This window comes from Schistocerca cancellata, unplaced genomic scaffold (assembly GCF_023864275.1).
Source record: "Schistocerca cancellata isolate TAMUIC-IGC-003103 unplaced genomic scaffold, iqSchCanc2.1 HiC_scaffold_718, whole genome shotgun sequence".
Classification (NCBI taxonomy): Eukaryota; Metazoa; Arthropoda; class Insecta; order Orthoptera; family Acrididae; genus Schistocerca; species Schistocerca cancellata.
In genome coordinates, this window is record NW_026046729.1 from 7,756,442 (window position 1) to 7,770,048 (window position 13,607).

The 13,607-nt window shown below is 42.5% G+C and overlaps 1 protein-coding gene across 2 annotated transcripts in view; it reads right to left on the bottom strand.

Moving 5' to 3' along the window:
- The window catches only part of LOC126141537 (probable cytochrome P450 6a13), a 104,165-nt gene that overhangs the window by 20,822 nt on the left and 69,736 nt on the right, over positions 1-13,607 (bottom strand). The window contains exon 5 of one of the 2 annotated variants that reach the window (XM_049915250.1): positions 3,045-3,266. The exons of the other annotated variant lie outside the window; for it this stretch is intronic. Within the exon in view, the coding sequence (XP_049771207.1) occupies positions 3,045-3,266 (222 nt within the window). The remainder of the gene's footprint in view (positions 1-3,044; positions 3,267-13,607) is intronic. 2 annotated transcript variants of the gene reach the window in all.

Sequence of the window (13,607 nt, forward strand, 5' to 3'; positions counted from 1 at the left end):
GAAAGCACAAATATACATTCACAGAACACTGAAATCATAAACACGTATTCTATACTTGGCAATAATATTCAACAGTTGGCTACATCATTCAAAACGTAGCATGAAGAAAACGTCTTTATTCCCTCTTACTGAGTAAATGATATTTTGTATGAACACAAACAGAAGAAGAGTTATAAAACCGAAACAAAAAAGTGTATTGGGAAAAATTTGTGAAGTCTGTAAATAGAAATTTAAACTATAATGTCGTTGTAAAAAATCTCAAAATGATAGAAGGGTTTATAATCTCAATGTAAAAACTGGGTTATTTTGGAAATCAGCCTTATGCAAACACATTTAGTTTCTTTTTATATTTTGCCAGATATATTTTAACCCCAATGTGTCATCTTCTGTGGGTGAAAATTTTATTTTCTGTAAAGTACAACATTTGTAATAATTTAATTACTGTTGTCCTAAGAAATACAATATTTGCAATTTGCTTTGTTTTTTTGGGGCACTCACCTTAAAATGACATCGATAATTGAACTGTATTATTATAAATCTATTTTAGTGCTCGTTTCTGTCGTTTTTTTTAATTTTTTATTTTACAGCATGTCACCAGCAAACTAGCCATGAACAGAAATTACTGCGTATTTGTGGAGAGCTGTTTCTAGGTTAGAGGTTATGTACGTCTCTGTACTTACGTTTTCCGTCCTGTTTCGTGTCCCTGGTTGATGCCTCAATCAGCTACTATTTAGTGCATTGCTTTCACTCAGTTCTTCATAAATTTCCGCTCACTACTTCACCTTACATGCACTTACAGAAAATGTGGCGAAATGTTATCTGAGTAGACACTTCTGGCATTACACTCAGTGAGATGTGTCATGTATTGTTGCCCACTTGTTCATCGTTGGTCTTGTGTGTGTTATGGCGCCGATTTTGAATGTGTGTTTGTGTGTGTGTGTGTGTGTGTGTGTGTGAGAGGGAGGGAGAGAGAGAGAGAGAGAGAGAGAGAGAGAGAGAGAGAGAGAGAAAGGGGGGGGAGAGAGATGAAGAGGGAGAGGTGGAGAGAGAACCAAGAAAAGCAAAGTTCTTTTTTTCCTGTTATGTTTCTTGTAGGGAGTCACCCTTGTATAGTTCACTGAGTGTTCCAAACAGTGTTTTGTTGCACAGTGTTGTATTTTCATTCATGACTCTCTTTCCCAGTATTATTGCTTTTTGTATTTGGTAGTTCTCCTCTATTGTGAATTTTTGCATAGAGATTTTTGCATTCTCTGAGTATCTTAAGATCAGTCTCCATGTTTTTTAGGTGGTGGTTTTCTCGTATTACATTGTCTACGTACGTGGAGTGTGTACTATGACTTCTTAGCGCTCTGAGGTGTTTGAAGTACCTCGTTTAGAAATATCAGCATGTTCGGCCTATGTAGACCGACTGGCATGCACTGCAGGTTAAGTGATATATTCCAGCTTTGGAGAATTTGCCTGCAGAGGTGTTCTTAGATCTTAGATTCTTGTGTACTGTATTGTTTTTGCGGAGTGATATTTGTAGTCCTTGTTTCTTCAGTATGTTTCGAACCCTGTGTGCGTTTTTGTTGCTGTATGTTAATATATGCCATGCCGTACTCTTTGTAGGGTGTTCCTGGTATCCTGTGTTTGCCTGCAGAGTGTGTTCTTGGTTCTCTGTTGTGGCTGGTGATTTGTTGATGGTTTGTTCTCTTTTAAATTTTTTTATTTTGTTGTTCAGTTTGTTTATCATTTGTGTGTTGTACCTGTCCTCTCTGGCTATTTGGTGTATTTTATTTAGTTTCTGTGTGTAGTTCAGTTTGTCCAGTGGAGTTCTGTTGAGCCTGTGTAGCATGTGTCAGAAACTTGAGAGTTTGTGTGCTTGTTGGTGGTTGATGTGAGCGGTTGTACTACTGGCTGCAGGTTTCCTGAAAATTCCAAAATTATGTTCGTTGATGATATTGGTTATGGTAATGTCTAAGAAATTAAGCTTTCTTTCCCCTTCTGTCTAAAGGGTGAATTTCATTTTTGGGTGAACTGTATTTATGTCACTGTGCAACTTTATTATTCGAGTATGTGTTTCATCAAGCAAGCAAATGATGTAATCTACATATCGGCACCAGTATATAATCTTATAGAGTTTTGGATGTATGATTCCACTGAATATTTTGTTTTCAAAAAATAGCACACAAACTCTCAAGTTTGAGACACATGCTATACAGGCTCAACAGTATTGTAGACTTTCCAGAATGAGATTTTCACTCTGCAGCGGAGTGTGCGCTGATATGAAACTTCCTGGAAGATTAAAACTGTGTGCCGGACCGAGACTCGAACTCAGTACCTTTGCCTTTCGCGGGCAAGTGCTTTACCGTCTGAGCTACCCAAGCACGACTCACGCTCCGTCCTCACAGCTTCACTTCTGCCAGTACCTCGTCTCCTACCTTCCAAACCTACAGAGCACTTTCCCACGAAAGGCAAAGTGCCTGAGTTCGAGTCTCGGTCCGGCACACAGTTTTAATCTGCCAGGAAGTATGGGAGACTGTTACCAGAGGGTTGGAAACGTTAGTGGGCCTTCTATTCCTGCACCAGTTTAACCTTAGCACTGTGAAGACAGGAATATACAAAAGAGCTTAAATATGACGTCTCTTGTAGCTGCTAGACAGAAATGAATGAAAAAGCAGCTCAAGATAGTAAAACACGGAGGACATGGTCAAACTTGTGATGAGCCTGACTGAGAAATGATCTCTTATACTTTCATAGCACAGAGCTTTGGATCATAATCTTAACTGCCGTCCATCAGTTCCGCTGCAAATGTTGTGTTCCCAAGTATGAAAGAAAAGCTCTCGTGTTTCCAGCCAGTCCGCAGAGTTTAGAAAGTGCAACATTTCGACTGCAGCCATCTTCACCATTTCCTGCGGAAGGGAGGGATAGCAACACTACCAACCTTCTGGAAGATCGTGAGCTTTTAATCACTGTTCTCACTTGTCTTGTGTTTGCAGGTGTAAGCTGTAAGATTTTCATTTTTCCATGAGTGTATTTAATGTCGGTATTTGAATTCCCCGTACCTGCGACCACCATGTCGAGGTAGGACATCTCGTGCACGGCTTCGTACGTCACCTGCCCTCCATGTTTGCTGAGCACGCTGTCGACTTCACTCCTGAGGCGGTCCTGGATATGCGGGTTGACTGCCAGTTCGTGGACGCAGAAGCTCATTGTGGTCGATGATGTCTCGAAGCCCGCTACGAAGAAGACGAGGCACTGTGCAGCTAGTAGCTCGTCTGTGAGCGCTGCAACACGATAGACCAACGGTTGTCTGTACCCTCAGCTGTTTACCTTCATAGAATAGCTAACACTTCATAGAACTACCGAACTAGGGCTAAGTCTTTCTGAATACTCGTCATAGAATACTGTGATTACCAAGACAGCTCACCTTAAATATATCAGGTCAGTAATATAGCAGGTCAGCAACTGGAAGCAGTTAATTCAATAAACTATCTGGGAGTAGGCATTAGGAGTGATTTAAAATGGAATGACCATATAAAATTAATCGTCGGTAAAGCAGATGCCGGACTGAGATTCATTGGAAGAATACTAAGGCCGGTGTGGCCGAGCGGTTCTAGGCGCTTCAGTCAGGAACCGCGCGACCGCTACGGTCGCAGGTTCGAATCCTGCCTCGGGCATGGGTATGTGTGATGTCCTTAGGTTAGTTAGGTTTAAGTAGTTCTAAGTTCTAGGGGACTAATGACCTCAGATGTTAAGTCCCATAGTGGTTCAAATGGCTCTGAGCACTATGGGACTCAACATCTGAGGTCATTAGTCCCCTAGAACTTAGAACTACTTAAATCTATCTAACCTAAGGACATCACACACACCCATGCCCGAGGCAGGATTCGAACCTGCGACCGTAGCAGTCCCGTGGTTCCGGACTGCAGCGCCAGAACCGCTAGACCACCGCGGCCGGCTAAGTCCCATAGTGCTCAGAGCCATTTGAACCAACCAATCCTAAGGAAATGCAGTCCGAAAACAAAGGAAGTAGGTTACAGTACACTTGTACGGCCACTGCTTGAATACTACTCACCGGTGTGGGTTCCGCACCAGATAGGGTTGATAGGAGAGATAGAGAAGATCCAACGGAGAGCAGTGCGTTTCGATACAGGATCATTTAGTAATCGCGGAAGCGTTACGGAGATGATAGATATAGTCCTGCGGAAGACTCTGCAAAAGAGACGCTGAGTAACTCGGTACGGGCTTTTTGTTGAAGTTTCAAGAATATACCTTCACCGAAGAGTCAAGCAGTATATTGCTCCTCCCTACGTATACCTCGCGAAGAGACCATGACGATAAAATCAGAGAGATTAGAGCCCACACATAGGCAATTAACCCTAAATAACGAAACATGTGAGGTCATCCACATGAGTGCTAAAAGGAACTCGATAAACTTCGGTGACACGATAAATAAGTCTAATCTAAAAGCCGTAAACTCAACTAAATAGCCAGGTATTACAATTACGAACAACTTAAAATGTGAAGAACACATAGTAAATGTTGTGGGGAAGGCTAACCAAAGGCTGCGAAAACTTAACAGGCCTACTAAGGAGACTCCCTACACTACGCTTGTCCGTCCTCTTTTAGAATACTGCTGCGCGGTGTGGGATCCTTACCAGGTAGGACTGACGGAGTATATCGAAGAAGTTAAAAGAAGGACAGCACGTTTTGTATTATCGTGAAATATGGGAGAGAGTGTTACAGGATTTGGGCTGGAAATCGTTGAAAGAAAAGCGTTTTTCGTTGCGACGGAATCTTCTCACGAAATTACAATCTCCAATTTTCCCCTCCGACCTATATAGGGCGGAACGATCACCACGATAAAATAAGGGAAATCAGATGTTGTTGTTGTTGTTGTGGTCTTCAGTCCTGAGACTGGTTTGATGCAGCTCTCCATGCTACTCTATCCTGTGCAAGCTTCTTCATCTCCCAGTACCTACTGCAACCTACATCCTTCTGAATCTGCTTAGTGTATTCATCTCTTGGTCCCCCCCCCTACGATTTTTACCCTCCACGCTGTCCTCCAATACTAAATTGGTGATCCCTTGATGCCTCAGAACATGTCCTACCAACCGATCCCTTCTTCTGGTCAAGTTGTGCCACAAACTTCTCTTCTCCCCAATCCTATTCAATACTTCCTCATTAGTTATGTGATCTACCCATCTAATGTTCAGCATTATTCTGTAGCACCACATTTCGAAAGCTTCTATTCTCTTCTTGTCCAAACTATTTATCGTCCATGTTTCACTTCCATACATGGCTACACTCCATACAAATACTTTCAGAAATGACTCCCTGACACTTAAATCTATACTTGATGTTAACAATAGGACGCCATCATCATTTAATCGTACAGTAAAGCTGCATGCCCTCGGGAAAAATTACGGCCGTAATTTCCCCTTGCTTTCAGCCGTTCGCAGTACCAGCACAGCAAGGCCGTTTTGGTTATTGTTACAAGGTCAGATCAGTCAATCATCCAGACTGTTGCCCTTGCAACTACTGAAAAGGCTGCTGCCCCTCTTCAGGAACCACACGTTTGTCTGGCCTCTCAGCAGATACCCCTCCGTTGTGGTTGTACCTACGGTACGGCTATCTGTATCGCTGAGGCACGCAAGCCTCCCCACCAACGGCAAGGTCCATGGTTCATGGGGGGAATCAGATGTTGTACGGAAAGATATAGGTGTTCATTATTTAATGCGCGCTATACGAGATTGGAATAATAGAGAATTGTGAAGGTGGTTCGATGAACCCTCTGCCAGGCTCTTAAATGTGATTTACAGACTATCCACATAGATGTTGATCGTTGCACCATGACGATGGATATAAAACAGAATGACCCCTTCAGAGACCGAGAAGACCGTCGCTGTGACTGTCCCAGCGGAGAGTGTGGCTTTGAACTTTTTCTCCGACGGAGAAGTGGTGTGGCGCCACTCAGTGGATTGCCGTTTTCACGACCAGAGTCGTAGCGCCCAAATAATTACGCGCAGACAGTCCGTCGTTGCACTTTATGGTCTTCCGTTAGGCGCGAGGAATCCAGCAGGCGCACACCTTTGAGTACACCAAATGGTGGACGAGTGCGTCGGCAGTACCAACACGGTCATCTATTCACACAGCGACATGTTTGACTGTCATCCGTCATTCACCTTGTAATGGTCGCCTGGTCGTAGATATAGCTAATTGCTATAATCGCACTATTTCACTCCCATTTACGGAGCTTGTTAGCACTTGATGTTAGGTTAGCGCCATTAAAATGCATTGTGTTGTGGTAATCGCTGCTACTTGCTGGATCGCTGCTGTCTCTCGATGCTGATGCTGGCTCTACATCTGGTTGTCTAGGGTTAAAAACATGAGGTCCCGTGTTTTTTATGTGCTTTTGATGATAAAGAACGAGCTAAACCAACAAATCTGTAAACTTCAAATATTTATTACTCTGGTGGCCATCTTAATTCCACTGTCCACCAAAGACCATGACTCAACACAAAGTAGATCTTCCGTTACATGTTCTTTGCATTTTTTTATCCACCTCAAACAATAACACACAAACACACTTTACCAAAGTGACATTCCGACTGCCTCTCGACCCTTCTTGCTGCTCGTATTTATAACATTGTCAAAGAACTACTAAAAAGAGATATAGTTTATAAGTCACATGTACATCTGTTATCATAATTTGTGCAGAAAAGTTATTAATTTGCATCGAGTGACATAATTTAACATGTTATTAAAATGACAGACAGATTTGTTGACTTGACAGAATAATACTTTGTTACAAAAAGGCCGTTTTTTTAGAAGTTTGTGAATTGACTTCTCTAATTAGCATAAATAAGTAAATAACATGAATTATTAAGAATTACATTGGTTTTCGTCTAAAATAGGATTGATTTCGTGAATACTGAGTGAAAACGCTCCTAGTGAACAAATAGGTTTCACTGGGTGATTTTTATTTAAGGAGATCCAAAATACCTAAGTTGGCCACTATTTTTCGTACTTCATATTAATTATTTAAGATGAACTTAGTGTTTTTACATGATGACATTTGCTGTATCAGTGATCAAGTGATATTAACTTTTGTGTGGGTCAGTTATTCAGTATAATTTAATGGGTTGACTGTTTATGGAGACATGTTATGCAATCATTGTTAACATACACAATACCTTTGCAATAATCATAAATACTCATTAAACTGGTTGAATTTGGAGGGTATCGCATACTTCGGTACAGTAAAGCCTTTAATATGTTCCGTTACAACCTCAAATGAGAGGGTCCGCACGTTGCATCATTGCAGGAGCTACAGCTGTGTACGGCCAGCCGGCACGCGATGGATGGGAGAGGTTGGTGCCACCTTGTTGCGATAATGACAGACACCTCGTCCAACGACTCACCGTGCTTTTGTTCAATGCCCGGTCTCCGCAGACTTTCTGCTAGCGCTACGAAGATCTGTTATGGTCATGTTTTCGGCTGAACGAAACTCAATGGCTGCTCTCAGGCTTGGTTCGCAGCTCCCTTACAGACGGCATTTTGAAGGGTACATATAGCGCCACCACCAATTGAAACTTCATGAAACTACATGTGCTCAAGCGGAAATATTCCACGCCGCCCGCAACAAACTCCGTAATTTTTCAGCTGAAAATGGCCAAGAGTGTATTCGAGCCTTCATCTCACTATAATCATATTTTTATCCCTCGCACCTACCACATTTAAGAAATTTAATGTTCCTTGATGCCATAGTGACCTATCCCTTCACTTTCTGAAGTTGTGCTGTAAAACTCTTGCCTTCGAGACTCAAATCAGTAGATCCTCTTTAGCTATACGATTGTCGATATAATCTCAAGAAATTTCCTGTGCCGTCGTAGTTGAGTTTACTCTTAATCATCCGTACTTCAGCACACTTAAACTCCACAAAAATACCTTGAGGAAACGCTTCTTAAACCAGGTTTATACTCTACACCAACTGTTTCCCTTCGTGAAGAAAACAGTTTCTTTCTACTCCCACGCAGCATGGTTAAAATCTGTTCCCGCCAGTTGTTTTACTGTCCAAATAGCAAGTCTCATATACTACTTTCAGAGCTTCATTTCCGAATCAAATTCGCCCAGCGTTGCCTGATTTTTTTTTAATACACTCCATTACCTACAATTTACTTTTACTGACATGTGCCTTATAGCTTCTCTTCTGGATAACTACTCATTCCTGTCACCTTGGGAGTCTCTGAAAGAATTGTAATGCCATCGGCAATACTTAAAATTTTCGTCTCTTCCCCGGGCTCTCTGATCCACTCTCCGAAATTTCTCCTTCGTTACCTTTGCTGTTGGTTTCGTGTACTGATTCAATAAAAATGGTATATACCACTGATTCGTCGCACTGCCTCCTCAACTACTGGTTCCCTTCCCTGCCTTTCCAATGCTACCACGGAATTTGTTTTCTAAATCTATGTCTGCATCTACATCTATACCACGCAAGCCATCTTATTGTGTGTTTAAGAAAGTACTTCGTCTATCAGTATCACTCCGCTATTTTCTAGTCTGGACGGTTCGCGGAAAGAGCGATTGATATTAAGCCTCCATGTAAGCTAAAGTCTCTCCATCGAACGTCCACGATCTTTCTATGAAATATCCATACGAGGACCGCCAGTTTTTGACGTTTTAAGGCAAACCACAACGTGATGCAGAGCGCCTTTCTTGAAGTATCTACCAGTGGAGTTGTTTGAGCATCTCCGTGACGCTTTCGCGTATACTAAACGAACCTGTAACGAAACGTGCTGCTATTCTTTGTATCTCCTCTATTTGCTGTCGCAGCCCTGTCCGGTACGGATCCCAGAATGTCGAGCAATATTCAAATACTGGTAGAACGAGGGTTTTATAAGCTACCGCTTTTGTGAGCGAGACACATTCTCTCGCTGTTCTCCCTGTCAATCTCAATATGGCGCCTGTCTTACCTACAATTACTTTTATGTCATACGCATACTCACAGAAATTTTATTGATGTGACTGCCTGTAGTAGTACAGTTGTTAAAATATCGATGTATCGGTACACCGAGACCACACGCGACAATATCTATTTTCGTATAAGCGATAGAATTACACCGATATATCGATATCAAAATGTCAACATCGAGTGCCGATATTTTTATTATATATTAATTTTTTTTCACAATTTCTGGTAAATATTTGAAGTTGTTCTTTTGAAACTGTAGTTGAACATAATTTACATTCAGTGTGTGAAGGGGTCTTACTACTTTTTAATATTTCACCAAGTGCGATCTGTCCCTCTGACTGTGTGAAGGAAGTATATGTGGCACAAAAGAAGAGGTTCGATTGTACTGAGGGGAGGAGGGGTGATGTTAACGGAATAGCAAGATTTCCGATGTGAAGAAACAGCACAGCTGATATTTCTTCACATAGGAATTATTCAAAAACAGTTGCTGAAAATGATGAACAAAAATCTAAATGAGAAAATTGGTCTGTATGGTAGACGGAGACGTGTGAGAGGAAATTCTAACGTAATCGACACTCGGCACTACCAAAAGAAACAGCAATGCTTAGCTTCGCCACGCAACGCAAATTTGTCTCTCCAGCTGCTAAGTCGCCGGCGTTGGCTGAAATGGAAAAACAGGGAAGTCGAGATGAAGTGTTCCAGACAAATCCTATATGTCACGAAACCGAACGAAGGACCCATCGGACACCTTTCATTACGTCACTTACTCGAATATGCAATTACAATTGTTATCAAAGTGACTATCGCCAAGAGTAAACGTGTGTAGTTTTCCTTTCAATTATTGCTCTAAGGAGGATAGGTAGGGTGCTAGTTTGTTGATGTAAAGAATATCTAATCATAAATCAATACTTTCCGTCGATACATCTAAGGACGGTAATGAATATTTTTAAATATCGATACATCGGAATCCCTATATTTTTAAAAATATGAACAGTCCTGGTTTCTAGTGATTGTTCTTCAGTCTTATATCCATGCAATAATTAATCAGCCTTTCTGCCTACTTAAGCACAATATTGTCCGCCGCTCGTGGTCTCGCGGTAGCGTTCTCGCTTCCCGAGCACGGGGTCCCGGGTTCGATTCCCGGCGGGGTCAGGGATTTTCACCTGCCTCGAGATGACTGGGTGTTTGTGTTGTCCTCATCATTTCATCATCATCCAGGAAAGTGGCGAAATTGGACTGAGCAAAGATTGGGTAATTGTACGGGCGCTGATAACCACGCAGTTGAGCGCCCCACAAACCAAACATCATCTCTTAAGCACAATATTCTACATTTGTTACTTTGAGAGGCAGCTGCCAGTCCCTCTACATCTGTATCTGTACGCAGCAAGCTACCTTATGTTGTAAGGTACTTCGTGCATCATTGTTGCTTCTCTGTTTTCTTGCTTCAGTCGTAAATGGTTCGCGGGAAGAACGATCGCTGTTAAGCTCCCGTGTGAGCTTCGATCCCTTTACTTTTACGTTCAAAGCCTTTCCGCGAGATACAGGTAGGAGAAAAAAATTGACTGGTTGACTTTAGCAGAAACACACTCGCTCAGAATTTTAACCACAAAGCACACGGTGATCCAAACACCTCTCTTAACAGCGTCTGTCTCTAGACTTGACTGACTGTCTCCGTGCCGCTTATCTCTATTTAAAAAAAATGGTTCTGAGCACTATGGGACTTAACATCTGTGGTCATCAGTCCCCTATAATTTAGAACTACTTAAACCTAACTAACCTAAGGACATCACACACATTCATGCCCGAGGCAGGATTCGAACCTGCGACCGTAGCGGTCACGCGGTTCCAGATTGAAGCGCCTAGAACCGCACAGCCACACCGGCCGGCTCTCTATTATCCGTATAGGTCATATCGTGATACCGACCGCCGAGTGACGAGCAACGAGCAATATTGAACTATTGGTCGGACGAGTGGTTTGTAAACTATGTCCTTTGTGGGTGGACCACACTTCCTGGTGATTCTTCAGACAAGTCTATGCCTGGCAGCTGCCTTACCCGTGATCAGTTTTATTCACCTCACTCCATCTTCAATCGCTCTGTACGCGTAATCGTAGATATTGATTTTTCTGGAGTCGTTTTATCATACAATAATTGGTATTCCTGCCTGTCTAGGCTCATTACGTTACTTTTATTTATGTTGTGGGTCAGTTGCCACTCCCTTTAACAGTTTTGATCCCCTGCAGGTCTCCTTTCTTTTCGCTATTACTTTGTAGCGTTACGGCTTTTCCGTACACATCATCCGCGAAAATCCTCACGGTACTTCCAACACCACCCACTAGGTCAGTTACTGTGAAAATTAATAGTCCTATAACACTCCCTTGAGGTTCGACCGATACTAGCCTTGCGTGTGAAGGCTCCTCTCAGTTGATAATGTCATGTTGTGTTCTGTTTGCTAGATACTTCTCATTCCACAATCAAAACCTTTGTCCATTCATGCTCAAAACTGTCAGGGCTGGAGATGGAATTTTCAAGTTGACCGCTCAGGTAATATGTAGTCTGATTTTAGCTGGCCTGATATTGTAATGTGTAAAAACGCTTCACTCTTTCGGCGACCTACGCTACAATGTTAGAAGAGCAAGTACATTCGCATACCCTGTATGCAGTCGTATGTGTATCCCCACAGGTTCAGTGCCCTTTCCGCTGTTGAGCGATTTCGGTAGGTTTCTACGAAAGCTTTCTTATTTCGATATCTGTCATTCTGTCGTTCGTCCATCGCAGTAAGGGAGGAATTTCAGCACGACCTTTTTTCAGTTAAACAGGTATGCACAAAGGCTTTTAGTATTTCGGCCTTATTTGTGTCATGCTAAGTTCCGATGTCGTTACGGGCACAGTGTTTCTGCACAGATGGCTTGGTCCGTTTACTGATTTAATATAAGTTACTGCTTCTGAGGCTTGTCTGTGGAGTCGTTAGACAGAACTTTTCTTCAGAATTTGTCGAAAGCCTTACGTCTTAGTCTGCTTACGCTAATTGTGGCTTCATTGAGTACTTGTTTCTGTTTAGCTATGTTTAAATTTGTAGTGAAGCTATCTTTGGCTTCGTAGCAGCTTTCTACCATCGCTATAGAACCACGGAGGGTCTTTCTCATTCCTCAAAACCTTGCTCAGCATATACTTGCTTAAAGCGTATTTTCCAATACTTCTGAAAATTGAAACTTCTTGGCAGATTAAAACTGTATACCGGACCGAGACTCGAACTTAGGTCCCTTGTCTCTCGCAGGCAAGGTCTCTGCCAACTGGGCTACCTAGGCACGACACACGATCCGTCCTCATAGCTACACATCCGCCAGTATCTCGTCTCCTACAATGGTTCCGAGTTCGAGTCTCGGTCCGGCACACAGTTTTAATCTGTCACGAAGTTTCGCATCAGCGCACAACTGTTGCAGAGTGAAAATTTCATTCTTTTGAACATAGATCACTGATGTTCAACAATGGTAGCGTTGGAGATGAAATTTTCATGTTGACCATTTAGGTAATCAGAAATCTTTATTCCCTCTTGCTAAGGAGAAATACCTATATTCCTACCGATAAGATGGAGGAGCTTAACGTTTAACGTCTTATTAAAGACAGAGCACTAGCCCGGATTATGGAAGGACGGAGAAGGAAAGCGGCCGTGCATTTGCCTTAAGAGATTTAGGGAGATGACGGATAACCTAAATGAGGACGGCCGGTCGCGGGGTTTGAACAGTCGTCCTCCCGAATGCGAGTCCAGCGTGCTGACAACTGAGGTGCCTCACTCGGTTCTAGCTACCGTTCTTTGGATTCCTATATGCAACAGAATTCAGCGAGGCTGTAAGGATCTGCTTCCCTGTTATACGCTGAGTCGAAAAACGCGGGCCTGGCGGTGATCAGGAGACCGAACAGGTTGCCTTCACGAGTCGGCTCTCGTATGCTCGAGTAATTTTCGGAAAAGGCATTTAGAACAGTGCTCCTGTCCCAACTAGCTGCCTTAATCACTTGAATCTGCCAGGAAATGGCTGGTAAGTTTAAATTTCCCATGCAATAGCCACTTCATCGAAATCTCCACCTTGTACTGTAACATAACGAGGAAATTTGATTCCGCTTTCTGCTACGTCTGCTACGTCCGAGAAAGGGAGTATATAAAAGCATCCGATGACCATGTCTGATCTTCCTTTAACACTTATCTTCACACAAATAATTTCGTATTCGCAATCTGTACTAACCTAACTAGATATTACCATATTTTTTATGTCTGTTAACAAGCCTCCATCGTCGGAATTGGAATATACACTACTGGCCATTGAAATTGCTACACCACGAAAATTACTTGCTATAGATGCGAAATTTAACCGACAGGAAGAAGATGCTGTGATATGCAAAAGATTAGCTTTACAGAGCATTCACACAAGGTTGGCGCCAGTGGCTACACCTACAACGTGCTGATATGAGGAAAGTTTCCAACCGACTTCTCTTACACAAACAGCAGATGACCGGCGTTGCCTTGTGAAACGTTGTTGTGATGCCTCGTGTAAGGAGGAGAAATGTGTACCATCACGTTTCCGACTTTGATAAAGATCGGATTGTAGCCTATCGCGATTGCTGTTTATCGTATCGCGACATTGCTGATCGCATTG